The sequence below is a fragment of the Osmerus eperlanus genome, chromosome 5 (genome assembly GCF_963692335.1).
Source record: "Osmerus eperlanus chromosome 5, fOsmEpe2.1, whole genome shotgun sequence".
NCBI lineage: Eukaryota > Metazoa > Chordata > Actinopteri > Osmeriformes > Osmeridae > Osmerus > Osmerus eperlanus.
Window position 1 is genome coordinate 7,152,924 of NC_085022.1, and position 22,903 is coordinate 7,175,826.

The window sequence follows — 22,903 nt, forward strand, 5'->3', positions numbered from 1 at the left end:
GCAGCCGGATGCCTTGAAGCTGAGAATGCCATTGGCTGCTTCAAGTCAGCCGGGCTGCAGGCGGCTGCAGGCGACGCCGGCGCTGCATGAAGTCGAACGCACCTAACATCACTACCCCAAGGCATAGGGGTTGGGCTTGCTTAATTTCAAGCTATCTTTACATGGCTCTGGATGTAGAGTAATGTGTTTTTAAACTATTTTTTTCTCGGCTTGAAATTAATATCTGCCATGACAGTCTAACACCGGCTGCTCGTTCAAAACTCACTCACCAGTAGGTTGCAGTATGCACCATCAGCTGGCAACGACTAGCAAACAAACCAAGTAAAAAAAAACAAGGATCTAAATAACTACAGCTCCCATGGTTCCCCTTTGGCTACGAACGGACTACATGTACCAAGTCAACAAGCTGCGAACTGAACTAACAGGTTGGTTTGCTTTTGTATCTAGCGTCCATTATATTTATACTGAAGTAACGTCCAACTTGGAAGAAATAAAGGAGCATTGTGAAGAGTAATACGATGTACGCTCAGTATGGTGCTTGTCGTACAACGCGTACCGTAGCTAGCTAGCTAGAACTGGTTGCCGCACTTGACATCTGGTCAGCGAGCTTGCTAAGCTAAGCTAGTCTACCATTATTAGAAACGTACTAGCTCATACTACAGTATTAGTTAACTCTCTAACACGGAACCAGGCCACGCTTAGCTAACAGCTAGAGATTTTCGCAAGGGATGCAGGAGAGCAGGTACTGTAGCTAGCTACCGACACGTTACTGTTTGTCACAGTGTCAGGTTTAATGGTGTCGTGTTTTCCAGTTGGCTTTGTTGCTTGTAATGGATAACAGGTTTGCTGCATTCTACCCGTGTCAACATGAACACGTTTAACGTTATATGTCTAACCCGGTTAGCTAGATTACTAAAGTTGACACACATTAAGGCAACGTCATCAGTTGTCAAACTATCCTATTGTACCGGGACTGTGCTTGCTGGACTAGATTACTTGCACATTTATGATATAATAACTGATTGTATACCTGTTACATTATTGTAAATGTTAGTGGTCGTTGTCAGCCCGTAAATGGATGGATTCCTGAAGTGCATGCATTTTTCCTTCAAGGCTTGAATCTCCTCTGAAATATTTTGTGAAGTGAAAGCATCTCTCTGCAACATTAGTTTGCTGCCTTGAGACATGGACCAGGACAACAATTCAGAAGTAAGTATTGGTGGTCTGTGTGTGTCCTTAGTGGTTATACTAAAATGCAATGACAGCTGGTCTCACAGCAATGAGTTTTGCAGACTGATTTGAGTTAAAAAAGCTGTGTGCTGTTCAGAGGGGGTAGGGATATCAGCAATCAAAGGCAGACTCATTCTTTCACATATTAAATATATATATATATATATAAACATATTGATATAACATCTGCACCATTTGAAGAAAGAAGGTGACATGACTATTGAGTACTTGTCAATACATTCAAGATGGCGCCGATGAAGGCTGCCTCGGTCGTTAGGTGTGCTCTTTTTACTGCTAGTTTATGTACCCTTAGTATAGATAGTCCACATACTTAAATTTTAGGTCACTATATGTTTATTGTATGCACCTTCCTGCCAAAGCAAATTCCTTGTCTGTGCAAACTTTCATGGTGAATAAATCCCATTCTGATTGTCTGTTCCCTCTGCCTGGTCTATCAGGATGAGTCAATAGGTCCATCTGAAGATGCTTCTGAAGATGACCTGCCTAGTCTTCCCCCTGGGCTATGTAAGTACCTGAACCACAACACAGTCTGTGTGGCGTTCAACCTATCAATATGGTATGTTCGATCAGACTAGTATGAAACTTGGATACCCTAAATTGGGAGATTGGCTCATAGTTTTCAGTAGTTCATTTCTTCTCAGTCTGTGCCCGTCGGTGTCAAATCTTTGACTTGTCCTGTGCTATGACACAGGGAGGAGTTTCAGTCATCCATGGCCTTTATTTACACAAGGCAATCACTTTTAATCAATCTGATGTTGATTTATTTTGCCACAAAATGTTTTTGCCTCCCTAGCGGACACTGAGGCTGTGGAGCTGTTGTGGCAGGTGCGTGCCCAGAAACGCCAAGCCTCCCCTGACCTTCCAGAGACGGTGACCCGTCTGACCGCCCCAGATGGCAGTCTGCTTTACCTGGTGGGCACTGCCCACTTCAGCGATAGCAGTAAAAATGACGTGGCCATGGTAAGACGCAGACACACACACTTGCTGCTACCTTCAGAATGCTCCCCTTCGTCCTTTACTTTTACACATCTCCTCCTCCCTGATCTTCATACTTATCCTCCTCCCTGGTCTTCATACTGACCCTCCTCCTTGTCTCTCCCCAGACCATCCGTGCGGTGCAGCCAGATGTAGTGGTGGTGGAGCTGTGCCAGTACAGGGTGTCCATGCTGAAGATTGATGAGAAGACCCTGCTAAAGGAAGCCAAAGACATCAACCTGGACAAAGTACAGCAGGCCATCAAACAGGTCAGACAGGAAGGGGGAGAGTTGAGAGGAGGGTGGGAAGCAAGCAGAGAGAGAGAGTGTGCAGCGCTCCAGACTACCGTATTTTACAGAAAATAACCCTCGGCTTGTACTCCGATTTTACAGTTTTCTTGTGCTTGTGCGGCTTATATTTCGAAGCAGCTTATAGTCCGGTTTTAGAACAAAAAAGTGTCTTCATCTCAAGATCTCTACAGACCGTGCAGCTAATTTTATGCTCAACACTTGAACGGGGGCTTATTACTTGAAAGAGGAATTATTTACTGTGTTGTCTCAGTTACACTATCAGGGCTTGGAAATACAGTGACTTGCTAAAGTAGGCAAATGGCTAGTAGAACATAACATTTCATAATAATTTCAGTTAATCAAACAGCTGCAAGACCCAGTGAAATGTTATAGGCTAGGCTAGCTAGCAAAATAACGCTAGCATCGCTAACAACATTACTAATTCAACTTAACCAAGCTCTTTGTAAGTTGCTTTAGATATAATTGTATATGATCGTGTGGACAATAAGACACGGACGCGGTCTCTTTTCATAACTTGTATTTTACCACTGTTCTTCTTGACATCGCCATTCGAACAGCCCTCATTGATTTCACGTAATGCTTTCAGCATCAAGCCTACAGCAACTCCCGAGGGACAAAACACCATTGTCCGTTGTCACATAGAAAGGTCTGCTACCGTAGGCTATCCTCAGGATTTGCAAGCTAGCTAAACTTATAATATATCTAAAATAATTTTGTAGACATAACAATGGATTCTGCCACTAAATGAGTGATTTGGCTTTATTTCTGGACATAGTATCCACAACGAAGTGTGTAACAGTTACACAATGCTGTAAGATCGCCTATACTTGTGCATTGCTCTTGGTACCCAGAATGCCCTGCAGCAAGCTGAAAAGCTACTAAATTAAGGGCATTAGCTTAGTTAAATAAGCATTGTTTGGAGTTCTATTGTTGTGTTCGTTCTGTTTTGATATGTGTAATGCTATGGTCTATAGTTTAGATAATTTGAGTGTTCACCCTGATTGGGAATGTTGTCTAGTTAGATCGCTATCCAAGCTTTCCGCAACTACATCATGAATGTGCAAGTAATCATTTGTGAGCATGGGTCCGCGCAACGGTAACGTTGTTGGCTTATAAAGTGCGGCTTGTGTGGCTTATTTTCCGTAAAATTCGGTAACTTTTTGCCTTGGTTGCACTGGTGCGCTTAACTTTTTTATTTAGGTGCACCAGCACAAAATTTAGGTGCACCCAAATTTTTCCTTGCGTTGCCTTTTAACGCCACAATTTCAAGTTCACCTTTTTATCACGCTCCATATACATTCATATATATTATGTAAATTATTTTAAACAAGAATAAGTTGTAGGTAAATACTTTTTTTAATTTGAAGCACAAAAATCTTATCTAAATGGATGTCTTCTCATTTCCCCTGCAAGAGGCAGCCTCATCGTTGAATCAAAACGAATAAATTTGGCAGACCGGTGTACAAATTGACCTAATCTCTATGACTTAAACGTCCTTTTAAGTTTTTCCCTTCTCGTGATATTTTCATGCATTTAGCCTACTCATTGCATTCATTCATTAATAAAGAACCCCCTTTGAAGATTATTCTACGACGTTACCCGGCAGTAGAAGATGGAATCGCGATTCAAACAGTACCATCTGCTAACTGAAAATATGCCCCCCAAAACGTAAATAAGCTTGACATTTATTTAGTGGAAAATCGCTCATTCATAAAAAGCTCACTGGTAGCGATCATTGTAAGGTAACAACGCAAAATGCGATATAGCCCTGTGTGGAGAAGCTGCCCCGGTAAATTCTACTACTACGGTACAGTACTAGACTACTGCTGTGTTCGTCTCGGTAGCGATTGCGTTGGTTGAATTCGATTAAACGTTCCTTTGTACGGTTTAGGCTGAAATTAATTATTTTCATGAACAGATTGACAAAGTTTAGGCTGTGGCAATGAAGTTCAGGTTAGTAGTTAGATAGACTTTTGATTTAAGTAAGGGGAGTGCCGAACATGTTCTGTCGCCGTTTGACTTCCTAAACAGCTGTGTATGTTAGATGTTTTTGTCGTGTGTCTCGCGTAGGCTACAGCGTTGCAGTGATACACTGGATTGAAACCACAGGTAATGATAATTTCACCCACAAATCGTTTACTTGTAATCTAATGTCATAATAAATCCTACAACGAAAATGTATATGTGAGGAATGTTTATTTTAACGATTGAAAACACATACATCATAGACCACTGTAGTATGTGTTGCCCGGGCAACAGAGGCTAATGTCATGATGCTAATATTTCAGTGAAATAGTTGACTACCGTTTCCGAAAGTAGATGTGGGCTTACTTCCTTAATAATATCAGCTAATATTGTACATTACACATCACAATTGTGTGTCATATCACAAAGTAAAATGAGTAAATAGTTATCACCCTGGCCTCTTTGCTTGTGGCGTTCCTGCAGCTGCCTTGCAGTAAAGCTATAGTTAGCCTAGCTATCCCCCAAGTTAACAGATGCGAAACGAATGTTCTGCTACAGGTAGTCACGCGTGTTTTCGTGACGTTAGTGACGTTAGTAACGTCAGTGACTGTGGCTAGCAAATTAGCCACCATTAGCTTCACTTTTCGCCACAAAAACTTAACTTAAGCCCAAACCATGCAACGGAACGTAAATTCCAATAGAAGCAACGCAATCGCTACCAAGACGAACCTTTTAACACCGCCGTTGTGTATGTAGGCCAAATATTGACTGAGTTTTAGGGGGGCGAAAATAAATAATAAATAAATAAATAAATATGTATGTGAGAGAACAAAGGTTGTGCTCTCGCCGAAGGCTTGAGCACACCCAATTAAAATGTAACTCAACAAAATACAAGCCGCAGTCTTTGCGGGAATCAAAACACATTAGCCGCAGTCTTTGCTCGAATCCATCTTAGACTCGAGCTGCCTTTGCAGTTTCCAAAACATATAACAACCCAGACTAGCCGCAATAATAAAACTAATAAAAGTAGTAAAACCCTTCTGAGATAAAATGTGTTAAATGCTTTGGTAAAAAGATAGGTTTTAAGCTGTCTTTAGAAAATTTCTAGCGTGTTTGCTTCCCTAATATTTATGGGTAAGTTTTGAGGCGTAATTGACAAAGGCCGCATCACCAATCTTCTTATGACTGCTTCTGCTGACCTCTAATAGGCCTGCATTTGATGATCGCAGTGTTCTAGCTGGTGTGTAGTTTATACAAGAGTTAACAATGTAGCTAGGTCCATGTCCGTTTAGAGCTTTGTATGTGAGGAAAAGGACCTTAAAGTCAATTCTGAAGGTAACAGGGAGCCAGTGTAAAGTAGCTAGGACCGGACTAATGTGTTCTCTCCTTTTAGTTTTGGTTAATAATCTAGCTGCAGAATTTTGAATGAGCTGTAGTCTTTCAGTGGCTTTCTTGGGAAGACCAGGGAAAAGTGTGTTACAGTAGTCCAGCCGGCTGGATATAAAACCATGAATTAACTTCTCTGCATCATTTTGGTTTATGAATGGTCGTACCTTCGCTATATTCCTCAGTTGAAAGAAAGCTGTTTTGGTCACTTTATTAATGTGAGAGTTGAAATTCAAGGAGTCCAGGATTACACCGAGACTTGTCACCTCTGGTTAAAGCCAGGAGGTTAAACCTCCTAGATTCTTAGTTAGCATCTCTCTTTTGGATTTGGGGCCACATAGTAGGACTTCAGTTAATTTAAGAAAGTTATCATTCATCCATTTGTTTATTGCCGACAAGCAGTTGGTAATGGCATTTATGGCTGTTGCATCGTTGGGTTCAGTGGATATAAACTCCTCAAAAAAAGTTTGGAAACTTTATTTTGGTCGATTATTCCTCCCCTTCAATAATACCAATTGGTATTATATTTTATATCGTTGGAAAGATTGATTAGTCACCTATACAAAGAGGTACAACTTGTAAGGATCATGCATTCATGGAATGAGCAACACAGCTAACCGTGTGGGTAGCGGCCCAAAAGATTTTGCCAAAATCCCCTGCAATATTCTTCTGTTGGTATTCATTCTCGTTTTGAGTTGCTTGATGGATTGGATGATTGCACTCTCCCACAGTAATACGAGTGTTGCTCATTCCACAAATGCACAATCCTTACAAGTTGTACCTCGTTGTAAAGGTGACTAATCAGGCTTTCCAACGATATAAAATACAATACCAAACTTTTTGAGGAGTTTATATAGTTGTGTGTCATCCGCATAGCTATGGAAATCTATGTTATGTTCTCTGATTATGTCACCGAGTGGTAACATATAAAGAGAAAAAAGTAATGGACCTAAGCAGCTTCCTTGAGCAACCCCGTAGCAGTTCTCATGTTTCTTAGACCTATTGTCTCCTAAACTAATATAAAACTTCCTTCCTCTGATATATGATTTCATCCAGTTCAATACACTATCCGTGAACCCAAAGTGCTTCACTGAGCTGCCAAACAAAACATTTAAGCGAAATAAAAATGTATTGGGCTATTACCCCAATAAATTGGGCACATGCAACGTCATAGCTGTACATTGTGTTCCCGTCTAATCCATTTTTCTTCATCAGAATAATTTTTGATCAAAACCATAACCAGGGAAACTGGTCTAACCAGTCTTTACAAAATGTTTTTCAATTTTTTATTTGAGTCTCTAGCTCAGACTAGGTATGTTCTACCTCCGTTTCTGAGTCGGATGCCATCTCCGATGAAGGACCGGGGCTTGGCATCTTACCAGGGACTGGGGAGACTGGTGGCTGAAGTAGCTCCATGTCTGGGCTGTTGTCGGCGCATTGACCGGGGAGAGTGTTGGGGGAACAGGCCTGTCTAGTTTTCTTAAAGAAAAAACTCTTTATGGGTCTATTTCTTTTCATTGTTCGTTGTCTGTTTTTTTCTTGTGTTTATTTTGCTTATGCTGATTGCCATAACTGATTATCTGGTGCTCAGGTCGCAGTTTCAATCAAACGGCACGGAGCGGTGTAGGCCTACAGGAATATCTGGACCACAGCCAATCAGAGGCAAAAACCCGCCCCATCTCTGTCTGATTGGTTTAGACCACAATATGATCCAATCATGAGTGTGAGTTCCGTCAAAGCAGACGCTTTGTTCGTGGAGAGGCAGCGATGCAAGGACGTTAGGTGCACCGGTGCGACCTTGGAACATTTTTAGTCTCACCCTTACGAGTTTTGGTCGCATGTGCAACCAAATTGGTCGCACTCTAGAGCCCTGGTGTGTGTGAAGGGGGGTGGAATGAAATAAGGGAAAGAGAGAAAAATTAAGACAGGGAATGGAGTGAGTGGTAGAAAGAGTCAGGGATTGTAAAGGGAGAGATGAAGGTGATGGGGTGCTAGGTAATTGAAGAGGGAAAGCGACAGGTTTTAGCTGTGAAGTGGTGATGGTGCATCTCTGGGAGAGGTCAGGCCTTTAATCCTGAATGAGTAACACTGTTGGGGCGTTCTGATGAGAGTGCAGTCACAGTGCAGACTGTAATCGGTCTCATTCCAACAGCTTCTTAATCTAATACTTTTAAGCCTGCTTTAGCTGTACACCATACATTATTGCTTACAGGAATGGGATCCAACCAAAACAATGTATGCATTGCTATGCACACCAAAATACATATTATGTGATTACACCATTAAATTCCATAGTTTTATTTCATATTGTATTACTTCCAGCGAACGTCAGGTTGGTTGCCGGTCCGAGCAACTCTGATCTCTACTAATCGCTATTAATTCTGTTGTCTTGGTCTGTCTTGTGCTTGGGCTCCATCAGAATGGTGTCATGTCAGGCCTGATGCAGATCCTGCTGCTGAAGGTGTCGGCCCACATCACAGAGCAGCTAGGCATGGCTCCAGGAGGAGAGTTCAGGGAGGCCTTCAAAGAGGTGAGAGAGACCACACTGGTACATTGGTACACTTACCAAAACATAGAAACCTAATAATCCACAAAACATAGAAACCTAATACTCAAGAGACAGTATCCAGCAGAAGTCATTCCAGCCTGCCTCACTTGTGTCCTCTCCTAGGCGGGCCGAGTACCTTTCTGTAAGTTCCACCTGGGGGACAGGCCCATCCCGGTCACGTTCAAGCGGGCCATCGCTGCTCTGAGCCTGTGGCAGAAGGCCCGGCTGGCATGGGGGCTATGCTTTCTGTCCGACCCCATCAGGTATGAACTGGCCTCAGAAACAGAACCTCCTATCTGGACTGCGTGTCACCCACCGACCTGTTTAACCCATTACTGTCCTCTCACTGTGTGTGTGTCTCGCAGTAAGGAGGACGTTGAGAAGTGCAAACAGAAGGACCTATTGGAGCAAACCATGTCAGAGATGATAGGGGAGTTCCCTGCCCTGCACCGCACAATTGTGGCCGAGCGCGACATCTACCTCACGCACACCCTCCGCCAGGCTGCACGCTGTGTGGAGGCGCCCCCTAATTCCCAGAGTGAGTACTACAGCTGCCATGTCTGCCCAACCTGCTAGCTATATCAACCTCACTTCAGTTGATCATGGTTCGTGCTTTTTGATATAGGTTGGATCCCTTTTCTTTGTTAAGGAAAGTTACGTCTAAAAGAATCCCTCTTTGACATTGCAATGCTGTCACCTGAACTGATCTCTCTCTCCCTCTGTCTCCCTGTCTTTTCCTTTCTGTCTCGCTTCCTCTCTTTCTCCCTCTGTCTCTGGGCTACAGAAGTGCCTGCTGTGGTGGTTGGAGTGGTGGGGATGGGCCACGTCCCTGGCATTGAGAGGAACTGGGATAAGGAGCTTAACATTCACGAGATCATGAGGTCAGTTTGTGCAATACTTACAACCTGAATGACGGCAACATAGAAATAACTGGTTCGGGCTGAACTTATGTTGCTGTTTGTTGCTTTCGATGAAAGAGAATTTAAATATAACCTCTTCTCTTTCCCTCTTCCTACCACTCACCAGTGTGGCACCCCCGTCTCGTTTTGGCTGGGTCTTACGCACCGTGCTAAAGGGGGCGATGTTAGGAATGCTGGGATATGCATGCTACCGTGCTGGAGGTGGCGTGGGGAGGGCCCTGTTGTCCTTACCTGCTGTCCAATCACTACTGGAGAACCTTCGGCCGCCTGCTGCTTGATATGGACTCTCCCCATGACCCCATCAAACCTTTTGCACCAATGACATGATCCTCCCAATATGAAAAAAAACCAATGCATACACCACCAATGGCCTTAAAGAAAAGGGGAGAGGCTAGAGAGAGGAGTCGACGAAGGAAATGGCAAGGACTTACAGGACTTTGCCGTGGAAACTGGACTTTTGTACTGCCAAAGAAACCTTGACGGTACCTTTGTTTCTTTTTCAACTTGAGTGAAAACAGGATTTTGTACATTTTACAAACACCAAATGTTAAGTTTCTTGTTTTAAGGATATTAACCCCCCACACACACACACACACACTTCACAATTGAAATTGGAACTTGATTATTTTTTAAATTATTTTTATGTCTTTTGTTTTCTCCATCAAAGTGTTTTAGTTGTTTTATGTAATTACCCCATGCACGAATGTAGCTCAAAGTCCCCAGTAGTTAAAACATCAGTGCCAGTACCTTCATGTGCTGGAGCTAGATAGCGATGTTTAACTCTGAAGATGAGCGTGATCCCCTCTTTCTCTCTACCTCCCCCTCGCCACCCATGGCTTTTTAAATGAGCATGCTCAAACCCAGCACTTTAATCATTCATAGTTAAGTCCAAATTTGAGTTAACTTAAATTAACGTAAGTGACACCAAAACATGCATTAGAGCATAGGCCAACATAATTATTTGTATAGGACACTGTAATGGAGTGGTCCTTTCCCTAACCCTGTGAAATGTAGGTTAGTCTAGTATTTCTCCTGCCCTGGTAAAAAATAAAGTGCCTCCTCTCACTGTTGGAAGGGCTCCAGAAGAGAAGGGTAGCAGAAGACCCAGGGAAGTTTACTGTAACACGCAGTTCATCTCCCCACAGTTTCCATCATAGCTTCAGATTGATGGTACTGATGAAAAACATTCATATGATCTCCAACCTAGTGGATTCAGACGTGTTTGACTTCCTTTACTGGATGCACAGTGCATTAATGGGTGTGTGTTTGCTCTGAAATCTGAAAGTGGAACAGTTCATGTACACTATGGTTGCAATGTTACTAGGTACGGTAACCCCTACATGGTAAGCTTCCACCTGAACCAAACTGACAGCAGCCAGGTCTGTGTTTTTGATGACAAAGACCTGGTGTGTAGTCTCATGTGCCTCATGACTGGTCATATTAGACTTGATAGCATGTGTAACCTATTTGACTGTATTCTGAGTCATGAATCTTCAGACATGCTGTAAACATTAATGTTACTCCTGCTGTGTGACATTTCATACTGGCCAGGTAAATAAAATATGCACTTTGTAAAGAAAAGCCATCTATGGAAGCATCTGACATTCAGACCACATGCTTTTATATTATACATGTTCTTGGTAGAGCCCAGATTCTCAATCCTCATCTCCTTCCCTGCTTTGATCCATGTCTAATCTGATTTTACTGTGTCAGTAGCGTAGCATGGAGTTTAACGAGGAGATTACATGGAATTGAGATGGTCTGTTGGCCAGGGATGAGCGATAAATGCCTTATTGTGTTATCACTTCAGCCTTGGATGTGCAGGTCCTATCTTAAACTAGCCCCTAAACCCTACATCCTATGATAGGAGACCTAGATCTGTTTGACGGGCTGGCAATAAGACAGCGATACCCACCAATAAGCCTGTCCAAGGGTAGGCTAGTGCAATTATCATGCATCCTGGCTGTTACCTCAGGAGTTTCCGTGTGCATAGGGCTCTGGTGGAGAGGGCTGGATCTGGGAGGGATCTGGCCTCTGCTGCTTTAGCTTTCATGTTCATCTATGTCCACTTCTGCTCTGTGTCTTCCCTGTACTTCCTGGACTATTCTTGGGTTTGATGTCTACTGTGTTGCAGTAGTCCAGATTTACCCAATACCTCTGATAGGCCTGTATGTTTGATGACTGGTCTCTAGAATAACATTTATGTAGGTTGTTTCTTGAAGATCTCAAAACCGATCTGGATGTGTCCATGTTCTGGTTAGGACCAGTTCCATCCTCCTGGTGTCCAGCATGACTTGAGAAAGTGTTACTCTTGCAAAACACTTGTTATAAGAGGGTTTCACTTATGAAGTGTATTTTAATCAGATAAAATGTCGCTATTGCTTGTCAATGAAATTGGCTTGTCGACCCCAAATAATACAGTATTACTATTACTGAGTAATTCCCCCTGTCTCAGTGCGTGCTTTTCATTCATAAACTGGATAAATATATTGGGAGCATGGTTAATGAAACCAGAGTAGTGGGACACCTTTGAATGTTTACTTGTGGCATGGGTTTGACACAATTTTAACTAATTTGATGAACACCATTTGATGGTTGGTTAATTAACAAAATCATTAAACCTCTCAACAGTTTATTCTCAATATTCTGGAGACAAACATTCCAAGAACTCAAAAGTACCCAATCATGTCTCATACCCTTGGTTTACACCCTACCAGATCAGACACCTGTTTCTCATACCCCAAGTGTTAAAGTTTTAATGTTGATGGAGAACTGTATGAATGTCTATACTGTCTATCCCACCCCTGTATTGTCATTGTTAAAAAGCCAAATGTTGAACCCCGAATTCTGTATTGAAATATACAACTTTTGAATTAAAGATATACTACATAATATGCTTTAGTCTAATGTAGCTCAATTCCTGGTTTTTATGAACCTTACCATCTATGCCTCGTTTCGTCCAGTTTTGGCTCTGCTATCCCTGCTATTGTACGAGTTAAGTTCCGGTTTATTCTTCGTTTCCGGTAGGGCCAATAATAAAGTTGCACAATCTATTGACGGAAACATCCGCTGCTGCACATAGTTTGGAGTTATGAAATAATACGCGTGGTGGGATTCCTGAAGATTTAAGACTAAATTATGCATGGCCTTTATTGAATGGCTGCTTTAGGTCTTCGTCTGCCAAGGCCAAATAGTATTCGCTGCGGAGTTGTGATCAAATACTTGTCAACTGTCGGGATGGACAATATGGGTATGGCGATCTGTCGTTCATCCCTGGAACGCCTCGAGTTTGACAATGTCGCTCTCAAAAAACTTCCTCTGGATCCGTCTGAAGAACCTGGTGTAAAACAGGTAAAGGGTGCATGTTTCTCCAGAGTACAGCCCCAGCCTCTGGTTAAACCCACATTTGTGGCCGTATCCAACGATGCTTTAGCTTTGCTCGGACTCAATGGCGAGGAAGTTATGAATGATCCGCTCGGCCCAGAATACCTGAGCGGTTCCAAGATAATGCCTGGATCCGAGCCTGCAGCGCACTGCTACTGCGGGCACCAGTTTGGACAGTTTGCCGGACAGCTGGGTGACGGAGCGGCCTGCTACTTGGGTGAGGTGAAAGCTCCAGCAGATCAGGACCCAGAGATGCAGAAAGAGAACCCCAGTGGGCGCTGGGAGATCCAGGTCAAGGGAGCTGGATTGACGCCTTTTTCCAGGTTACACAACCTCAGACACATTTAATTACAGATTTCGCTAGTCAACTAGATGCCCTATTTTGGAAAAGTTGTATCCATGCCCACTGGGTTATTTCCATATGTTATTTATTTCCATAGTTTGAACAAACAATTTCCCCTCTCCACCACACTTTTCTTCAAAGGCAAGCGGATGGTCGCAAAGTGCTGCGCTCCAGCATCAGAGAGTTCCTGTGCAGCGAGGCAGTGTTTTTCCTAGGAATTCCCACCACACGAGCAGGATCGCTGGTCACCTCGGACAGCCGTGTCACCAGGGATGTCTACTACAGTGGGAATGCTCGCCAGGAGAAGTGCTCTGTGGTGCTCCGCATCGCTCCCACCTTCATCAGGTCAGAGTCAACCTCTGTCTGTCGGCCTGCCTGGATGTCCGTCTGTTTACGTATCAGTCTGTCTGTCTTCCTAACTCTCTGTTTCGGTGTAAGGTTTGGTTCCTTTGAGATCTTCAAGCGGGCTGATGAGAACACGGGCCGACAGGGACCCAGCTACGGTCATGAGGAGATCCGTGGCCAGATGCTGGACTATGTCATCCAGACCTTCTACCCAGAGATACAGCAGAACCACCCAGACAGACTAGATAGGAATGTGGCATTCTTCAGAGAGGTATACTGCTGTGGATGATTATGGGAGCAAATACAATAATTTGAAATAAGTATTGTATATATTAATTATCTGTGTATGTAGATGGTAGTTCTCAACTAACTCTCCTAACATACAGGAATTATTCATCTTAATGAAGGCTGGAGCACTCTCACATTGACCAGGAAATAATTATATTATTATCCTCTTAATCCTCTGCCAAGTCATATCTGATACTGCAAAAGTCTGACTACAGTGACTTGCTATGTCCTCATTAGCTGGCCAAAGTTTTTAGGATTTGCAGTTGCTTTGTGTTCATTCACAGTCCTTTTTCACAGAAATTGAAAAAAATCCATTCAAGGATATGTTAAACATATTCGTGTTTTTTGCTCTGTTCTTGTGTGTGACTGTGCGTGTTGGTGTGGTGCAGGTAATGCTGCGCACAGCTAGGCTTGTTGCTCAGTGGCAGAGTGTGGGCTTCTGTCATGGAGTCCTCAACACAGACAACATGAGCATCCTGGGCCTCACCCTAGATTACGGACCCTATGGCTTCATGGACAGGTCAGACAAACCGTTACGGTTACATTTTTACTAAATGGGAAAATGTCCTAAATTTGCTCTCCTTTATTTGACCAGTGGAGTCACATTGAGCGTTCCGTCCCATTTTCATGTGGCGTTTGAAAAACCGGCCTACATATATCTACCTCATAAACATGGACTAGCCTTCCAGGTCATCAGCCAACCTGTGTTTCTAGTTATCCTTGGTTTGTGCATCCTTTAGCAGTTCCATAAAAAAAAATTATATGGCCAGGCTGTCCGTTTATTGTCTGTTACCTGTGCCCCAGGTTTGATCCAGACTTCATCTGCAACGCTTCGGATAACTCTGGCCGCTACTCCTATCAAGCCCAGCCGGCCATATGCAGGTGGAACCTGGCCCGCCTGGCTGAGGCCCTGGCCCCTGAGCTGCCTCCGGAGCGGGCTGTGGCCGTCCTGGAGGAGTACCTGCCCCTCTACAACAACTTCTACATGGAGATCATGAAGAGGAAGCTGGGCCTGCTGAGGAAGGAGGAGCCGGAGGATGAGATGCTGGTCACAGATCTGCTGCAGACCATGCAGAACACCGGTAGGCGAACCACCTGGGTCACATCCATAGGTGGCAAACTCGAAAGTATTTGTGTTCTGTTTGCCCTGAAGCTTTTGAGCTGTGCCGTTGGTGTGATTATGTACATGCGTCTTCCTCTGTAGGTGCAGATTTCACTAACACCTTCCGCAGCCTAAGTCAGATCTCCTGCCCTGCGGAAGGAGAAGATGGGGAGGAGGGTCTAGTCAGACAGGCCACAGAGCTCCTACTCCAGCAGTGCACCTCCCTGGAGGAGCTTAAGGCTGCCAATAAACCCAGCATGGACCCACGGTGAGAATCAGGCACCACTGATATGAGCTGGTTTGCTAGAACCAATAGTAGCATGTACATTTGAGTGCTTGGTCGGTGGACATTCATATAAAAATGTTACCATAAAATACCCTGAGGTAAAGTCCCTTTATCATATGTGAACACGTCTATGAAAAGTTGTGACTTTTCATTTTGAAGTTGGAAAATACTTGACAAGTATTTACTGACCCATTCTCCTCTCCAACCCATTCTTCTCCTAGTGAACTGGCCATGCTGCTGTCTATGGCTCAGAGCAACCCGTCTCTGTTCCAGATGATCTCAGACAGAAGGACTGTGTCTCGGCAGCTGGAGAAGCTGAGCAGGCTGAAGGATCTGATGGGGACCAGCCAGGAGGAGCTGAGGGCCCAGCAGGTTGAAGACTGGGGTCGTTGGATCACTAGCTACAGGTAGAGGTACAGAAGTTATAGAGGGGAAAATGGGATAGAGATGTGCGAGGAAGGTAAAAAGCGATGGTGCAAAAAAGGAGATTAAGTAGAAGATATAGATTGGGGGTTAGAGAGCAGCCTCGTGTATTCATGAAGTGAATCTGAAAGAAATGGCAAAGCAAATTACAAAAGCCTAGGAGAGACTAGTATTAGCGATCAGGCATTCTCCCTGGTCTTGATGTCAGAACAATCTGCCTCCCTCAGTACCTCACTGCCACCTGTCTCTCTGCCTCCCTCAGTACCTCACTGTTGTCTCTCTCTCTTTCCTTGTTCTCAGGAAGCGGCTGGCCAGAGAGTGTGAGGGCCATAGCGATGTACCAGCCCTGCACGAGGAGAGAGTGAGGGTGATGGACAGCACCAACCCCCGTGTGGTACTCCGAAACTACATTGCCCAGAATGCAATAGAGGCAGCAGAGAATGGAGACTTTTCAGAGGTCAGCCTCCTGCCTGCTATGTTTTGTCTAACCATGGATTTAAACTGCGGCCATTGTGTCACCCATAAATGTTTCCTCTTTCCATATTTATCTGTGTATGTCCCTTCCTTCCTGTCTTCTGCTGCATCTCTCTATTTCTCCCTCTCTCTAGGTCCAGCGGGTACTGAAGGTTCTGGAGAAGCCGTTCTGTTCCCTGCCGGGACTGTTACAGCCTAACTGGGTGGGCCGAGGGGGAGCGGAGGAGCAGGGAGAGAGGGATGAAGGGAGAGAGGGAGAAGGAGGAGAAGAGGAAGGGGAGCACAGAGCAGGGTCATCAGCAGAAGCTAAATTGCCTGTTCCCTATGATAGCAAGCCCCCTGTTTGGGCCAGTGAAATCTGTGTCACCTGATCTTCATAATGCTTTCCTGACTGTTTGCTCACCTGATGGTGAAGGAGAGATTCCTTTCCTCCTCCCCCAACTCCATACTCTTTCTCTCTGCACCCTATCTCTCGCTCTCTCTCTCTCTAACGTCGGTGGGCATAGTCAGAGAAGGCAACATGTGTAAGGTACTCCTATGTCAACCAGTCTACAGTGCTGACTGAGCGGAAATGTATTCAGAGGTAAAGCCCTGCACATATCAGAATATGCTAATGTTCCACATTTAATGTATTCATTTGAATTGAGACACTACCAGAAGCCAAGGGGCAAACTGTATGACATTAGTGCTATTACGGTGATGTTACAATGTGTGTGTAGAGCTTTAACCCTGAACGTAGCCTCCTCTGTGCAGCATGTCTGACTGGTTAATAATGACGACTCAGATGCCCAGTCCTACTGTGACCCGTCTGAGGCAGACAGACTAGAGAGGAGCCTTAACATGCACCAATGTGTGTGTCTGAATGGTTTGTCTGAATGCCAAATCAGACAATTTATTTTCAAAAGTGTGTGTGTGTGTGTGTGTGTGTGTCAGCAATGGAATGTGAATGAGCTGCATCTAACTTAATACGCACATCTCTACTAGAGTACAAAATAACCATAACCAATATACATGTTGTTTTAGAGGTGTCCTAGCAGCATTTATTTACATTCACATTTGAAAATGTAGCCACAGAACTGATACGGTAGACTCATCCAGAGTTGCAAAAAGAGCTTTGAGGAAGAGTAGATAATCATAGCATCCAATCAACATAAGCGGACATTGACCCCTCAGCCTCATCATGACAACTTGACCACAGGCCGGAACCACCTATGTCGGTCATGAGAAAAAGTAGGAACATTTGGGAAGCTTTGAAACTATCCTTCTGTAATCCCTGTAATCTAATCTATGCCAGTATAACACATTAATTGGTTTATTATTTCTATGATTACTATGTTTACTGTTTGCCTAGAATCTGATTTAAAAACTGATTTTAGCAAAGAATGATACTGATTTAAATGTCTTAGTGGACTTTTTCTTCTGTTTCTCTTCTGTGTGTAAAACAGACATTTATCCAGGAAAAAGATACAATCAATCAGTCTTCCCATTTGGTGTCCAACTAAAAGTATAGGATGCATCAAATAAGGCCTGTGAACTATTTACTGTCCTTGCATCATGTTGAGTCATGATGAAGAAAAGTATCTGATTGTCCGCTTAGTCACAGCAGTTCTTCTCACTACCAAATCAATGTCCCATTAAAGATTAATATTTCTGTCTATAATCGATCCATTTGAACTTGAATCCAGGACCTGGGATAGTTTTCTTCTGGACATTGTGATTAAAAAAAATCTTTGGAGAGCGTCCTCTGTACATAAATCAAGCAGGTAATAAAGATACTATAGCGTTTTTTGCCTTTCTTATTTGATGTGTTCAAACACACAAAACCTGCACGTGTGAATGTAGCCTACAGTACTTTTTTTTCTTCCTGTCATTTAGAGGATGTTTGTCAGATGGACTCTTCATATCTGAGTTTAGTCAGAGCAAAGTTATTGCGTCAACAGTTGTATACAGTATTTGACAGATGTTACCACACCTGTCAAACTTTTTTTTATATCCCTGTTTTCGAAAGGAATATTCAACAAAAATAATTTAAAAGCCTCTGCCCGTAACATGTTTGTGGAAGTGTATGTTCCCTTGTTAAATAAGAGTTTCAGGCATCTGGACATAAGGCAGTTAGAGACAAGGCCAACAGATGGCAATGTTGATTCAAAAATCCCTCGGTATACTGCACCTTGACTTCTGAACTGCAGCAAAATCGGCCATTAACCTACCTGACAGCCATGATTTTATTATGTATATATTCACTAATAAATTCCATCAGGTCAGGTTTTGTCCTACTTGTTTGTGGTGGGTGTAGGCCTACAGGTGTTAATGTAGGGTTGAGTGTAAGAGAAACGGAAGTGTACCTGAGTTTACTGCACGGCCTAGAAGATTCATCCTCTGCCGTAGCCCATTCATTATTGTTGTTAGTCTTTGTTTCTTTCTGCTTCCTTGTCGTACCCAGTCCCCATATTCCAGACATATTATCTGCATAACGTAGCCTATAGGCTATATTCAAAGTATATGTACGGTATAGCCTATGAATTGCAATGGGGCGGGTCGCTCGCTGATTTAAGAAGACAAATCAAACAAGTCTTGTTTATGACACTGTTGCAATCTAGTTTTGTTTGTTTCTATGCTCCGTCCTGAATATTTGCTGTGATTTGGTTTGCTCCCTTTCTCCCCCTTTTTCTCAAGATCAGGATAATATCTCAGAAGAGGTGAGATGAGACGGTGCTGCTGGCTGTCAGACAGACATGGTCTGGTGCGGCTAGGACGGCTACATCAATCCTAACAGACAGTCATGCATCCCTGACTGCTCTCTAAGGAATCAATCTCTGAAGCCCGTGGAGTTAAATCCTCATTATGTGTCATTTCTCCGCATCACAGCTCACACTGGCACGCGGTATAAACGCCCGTGCATGTAAATATACTGCCTATTATGCTGTTACCGCGCTGCACATTGCATGAATTAAAACAGCCAAATCTCTCCCATGAATTTTAATGGCGGCACGTTCTCTAATATGTATTTCAAAGATGCGTCCCGTGTAGCCAGACTTGTTTAGGCTTACTGCAGCGATATGCATCTCTTTGAACCACGGACGTTCAAGCTCGTGGTGTGAATTATAGAGCGCGGGGATGACAACGGTTTGAAAGCTATTAAAGTAGGCTATTGGATCGGTGGAGAGAAAGACTGCTGCACTACCTTGCCACATCTGCTGCGGTCGAAACAAGGGCCTTCAGGAGCGCAATCACTGGTATTGAATTTCACATCAGCAGCGAGGGATCGTAAAATCCCTGATAACCAGATGAGTTTCACGCTTCTTTTCCTTTCATGGCCGTAGTTCAGAGCCGGTCTATAAATATGGATGCAAGATGTGCTATGAACTGACTGAATTATAAAGAGGTGGTGTGACATGGATGATAACGAGGAATAGCCTACATTCAAATCCAAAACACTACCGCAAGACTTGCGAGAAAGATAACTCTTTAATGGACCATGTGAGACATTTATGCTGGCATGAGGGGAAGTCGTCCCCAACAGGCCCTGTTTTAAATCACTTGTACTACATTTCGTAATTGCTCTCTGCATCTAAAAACAAAAAAGACACCACACCAGGCCAGACAAATGAGAATGGATACAATCCAGACAAAAGGCTTGCCAATGGCCACTCACAAGAAAGAGTGGCCATTTCTATAACAGCAAAGACATCTGACAGGCCAACTGTGTGAGGGAGGCTGGCTTGGGACACCAAAAGACTAATTCACGCTGGCCCAGCTTGTTTGTCTGTGGAGGGTCATGTTACCACAGCAGAGCTAGTCTTAACGGCCAGGCGGTAGTCAGGTAGATCTGTCTGAAGAAGTTGAGGTGTTCTAGAGGCCTAACGGCACACACATGCTAACAAGCACATTCTGTCACACACACAAACACACTCACGGCCAAGCTCACACACACGTGCTGGGGAACAGCTGCTGCCCCCGCTGACAGATCTCTCCTGTGCGCCCCCCACCCAGCCCCTATTATAATTCAGTCTAATTAGAATTGATTCCATTAACGAGTCTTCGGGACTAATTAGTACTCATGGAGGCCAGGGTTCCTTCCTCTTCCTCTGCTCTACATCACACCAGGTGGGTTGTAGAGCAGAGCCCTCTGGGAAGGGTGATTGAGGACAGGGAGGAGTGGAATACATTTATTTTCATCATTTATTATTTAATTAATTAATCAAGACACAGCCACGGAAGTGATATGTTAAATGACTGCGTGGAAAATGTAAAAGGCAGGTCAAAGCAACCCTAGGTTTTAGAGTGGAACTGCCATGTTATTTTGAGACAAAAAATTCAAATATCAACAAAAAAAAGCCAATATATTGTACTGTATACTGTAGTACCACACTTTACACCTTGTTTTTTTTTTTTTACTTTTGGTCCCTTAAAAAGGGGGGGGCCACATATAAAATGTATTGTAATTCCTACACCGTTCACCTGATTTGAATGTAAATACCCTGAAATTAAAGCTGAAAGTCTGCACTTAAAGCACATCTTGATTGTTTCATTTCAAATCCATTGTGGTGGTATACAGAGCCAAAATGATGAAAATTGTGTCAATGTCCAAATACTTATGGACCTAACTGTATGTGGCACCTCCAGCCTCTAGTCTCAGCAGACGGCTAGTCCAACTTACAGACTATACCCCATCCCTCACCCCTGTCGCCACCCTCTGAACTACCTGCCTCCCTACTCCCCTGCTCCAACTTGACCCGCTTCACTCCATCGAACTCCATCTCACCCAACTGGAGGAGAAGGAAAGGACAGGTGGGTATAGGGGTGGAGGAGAAGAGGTAGGTGGAGGGGTGGATGAGGAGGAGAGGTGGGTGGAGGAGGAGGAGAGATGGTTAGAGGTGCAAAGTAGGATCAGGAGCAGATATGGGTGGAGGAGTGAAGGAGAGATGGGTGGAGGGGATGTGTGTGGGCAAGGAAGAGGGGTGGGTGGTGAAAGAGGACTAGAAAGAAAGGTGGGTGTTGGAAGAGGTGGCGGAGAGGTGGGTGGAGGGGTGGGAGAGGAGACAAAGGAGATGTACAGGAGGTTGTTGAGACAGACAAGGGAGAAGAAGAGGTGTGACAGGCAAGCTGGCCGGAGGTTGTCTTAAATGACATCTTCACAAAAATAAATGACCTATAGCTCTCTAGTGCAGTCTAACTACCGGGTAATCGCTCACTTAATCCCCAACACACATGCACACACACACACTGTGAAAAGATTGTGTGCCCAGTGCAAGTTGGCTTGGGGGACAAGGAGATGACATGGTGGGTGATCTTTACAAGATCAATACTACATTTACCCACGAGCTTCACTCTCCCTTCAGCACACCACACTCGTCGCCAGATGCGTCACCACAAAAATAAATATCTTTCTAAAGAAAGAAAAAAAAGCCTTAGTCCTGTATTTTCTTAGAACATTCAAGGTAGACTCCATCTCTATCACATAGTTTTCCAAACACCTACATGGGTACGTGTTATGATATACAACGTACAACATTTGTATTTTGCGAGTGATACTTCCATTATTTGAATGCTTAAACAGATAGTTCTGGTTTTTAATGTAAACTCTTAACAGACAATTAAACCAGATAGGCATGGATCTGTAACAAGAGGTGCCCACTTCAGACAGCAAAGCCTTTGTTCTGGTTTGAAAACGTGTTATGACCCACAAATGTGCTGCTATAAGAATATTGATTCCACCTGTTTAGCACTGACACTGAACAGCAGGGATATCTCAACCATTCATGCAGAAACAGTGATATCAGAGGTTGTTGGGGTGAAAAAGTCCTAGATACAATAAGACAAATAATAGCTTAGATATCAATTGCCAGTAAATCCTGTATCGAGGAGGGGCGGCGGTCAAAGGTGAAAGATAGGTCAGTGAGGTTATGAAAATAGCAGGGCTGGGTCCTTGTGACCTTATTCCCAAACTAGATAACTGTTGCTAGGGACGTGAGATGTATTTACTATCAAGCCACGCCTCCTCTAACCTTGCCAGCCTCTTAATCCTTTCTGCTCCTCTGCTTTCTCCTCAACTGCCAATGTCGTCTCCTCTCTTCCACCTCCCACTTCATCTTCCTCCTCCGTCTTTTAAGAACACCTTCCTAAGAACACTTTTCTCCTCTCTTCCTCCCTCCTCTCCTACACCTCCTCTCCTTTCCTCTCTTCTCCTCCCTCTCTCCTCCACCAGTGAAGTCTCTCTTTACTCCACTCCGCCAGCAGAAGGCCTATTGATCACTCTCCTTATGGATCTGTTCACATCATTAGTTAGGAGAGGGTCGCGAAGATAAGAGCTGTTCAGCCAGGCCAGTCCAGTCACTGGGGCTGGCATCTGTAGAAGCGTTTATATTTACATTTAGTCATTTAGAAGACGCCCTTATCCAGAGCGACTTACAGTAAGTACAGGGACATTCCCCTGAGGCAAGTAGGGTGAAGTGCCTTGCCCAAGGACACAACGTCATTTGACACGGACGGGAATCGAACTGGCAACCTTCAGATTACAATCCCGATTCCATAACCGCTCAGCCACCTGACCCAACCCATGGTATGGTCTTCTTGATTCTCATGCATACGCTGCATACCCACAATGATCAATGATCACCTTTATGTCCAAAATAAGCAGTGATTCTTGGAAGGAGGAGGTGCTTGGTGGATTTACTCAGTTTTACCTCTACTTCATGACACCACTGTGTATGACAGAGCTACGTTTGAGACATCAGGTTTAGAAAGTCAACCTGTTCACTCCAAAATGTTTAGTTTTTATACCTCCAGATCCATACACTTCCAACCCTCTAGTATTTATGAAATAATCGATGGTCAGAGAACATTATGAAACAATTGATTGTCATAGAACAGTAGGTCTGTTTTTGGTGTTGCAAATCCAA

General features: G+C 43.8%; 2 protein-coding genes across 3 annotated transcripts; both read left to right on the top strand.

Moving 5' to 3' along the window:
- Positions 1 to 109: 109 nt before the first annotated feature.
- trabd (TraB domain containing) lies at positions 110 to 12,250 on the top strand. Of its 2 annotated transcripts, none has more exons than XM_062461499.1 (10): positions 110 to 425; positions 1,114 to 1,209; positions 1,689 to 1,755; positions 2,045 to 2,211; positions 2,355 to 2,495; positions 8,308 to 8,418; positions 8,560 to 8,699; positions 8,802 to 8,974; positions 9,221 to 9,317; positions 9,463 to 12,250. In XM_062461499.1, the coding sequence occupies exons 2-10, from the start codon at positions 1,186 to 1,188 to the stop codon at positions 9,632 to 9,634; spliced, it is 1,092 nt and encodes a 363-aa protein (XP_062317483.1). In that variant the 5' UTR covers positions 110 to 425; positions 1,114 to 1,185; the 3' UTR covers positions 9,635 to 12,250. The 2 variants fall into 2 exon arrangements, with proteins under 2 accessions (XP_062317483.1, XP_062317484.1); XM_062461500.1 differs by lacking the exon at positions 110 to 425 and adding an exon at positions 439 to 742.
- A 136-nt stretch (positions 12,251 to 12,386) lies between these two features.
- Positions 12,387 to 17,786, top strand: selenoo1 (selenoprotein O1). Its single transcript, XM_062461498.1, has 9 exons — positions 12,387 to 13,063; positions 13,225 to 13,428; positions 13,522 to 13,699; positions 14,106 to 14,236; positions 14,521 to 14,798; positions 14,921 to 15,086; positions 15,326 to 15,511; positions 15,828 to 15,984; positions 16,136 to 17,786. Exons 1-9 carry the CDS (start codon positions 12,513 to 12,515, stop codon positions 16,379 to 16,381), a joined length of 2,097 nt encoding a protein of 698 aa, XP_062317482.1. The 5' UTR covers positions 12,387 to 12,512; the 3' UTR covers positions 16,382 to 17,786.
- The last annotated feature ends 5,117 nt before the right edge of the window (positions 17,787 to 22,903 follow it).

Bases quoted from the DNA above. Each gene is read 5' to 3' on its own strand.
- trabd (XM_062461499.1), top strand. From the start codon at position 1,186: ATGGACCAGGACAACAATTCAGAA. The intron at 1,210-1,688 runs GTAAGTATTGGT...CTGGTCTATCAG, and splicing joins ACCAGGACAACAATTCAGAA to GATGAGTCAATAGGTCCATC. The intron at 8,975-9,220 runs GTGAGTACTACA...TCTGGGCTACAG, and splicing joins GGCGCCCCCTAATTCCCAGA to AAGTGCCTGCTGTGGTGGTT.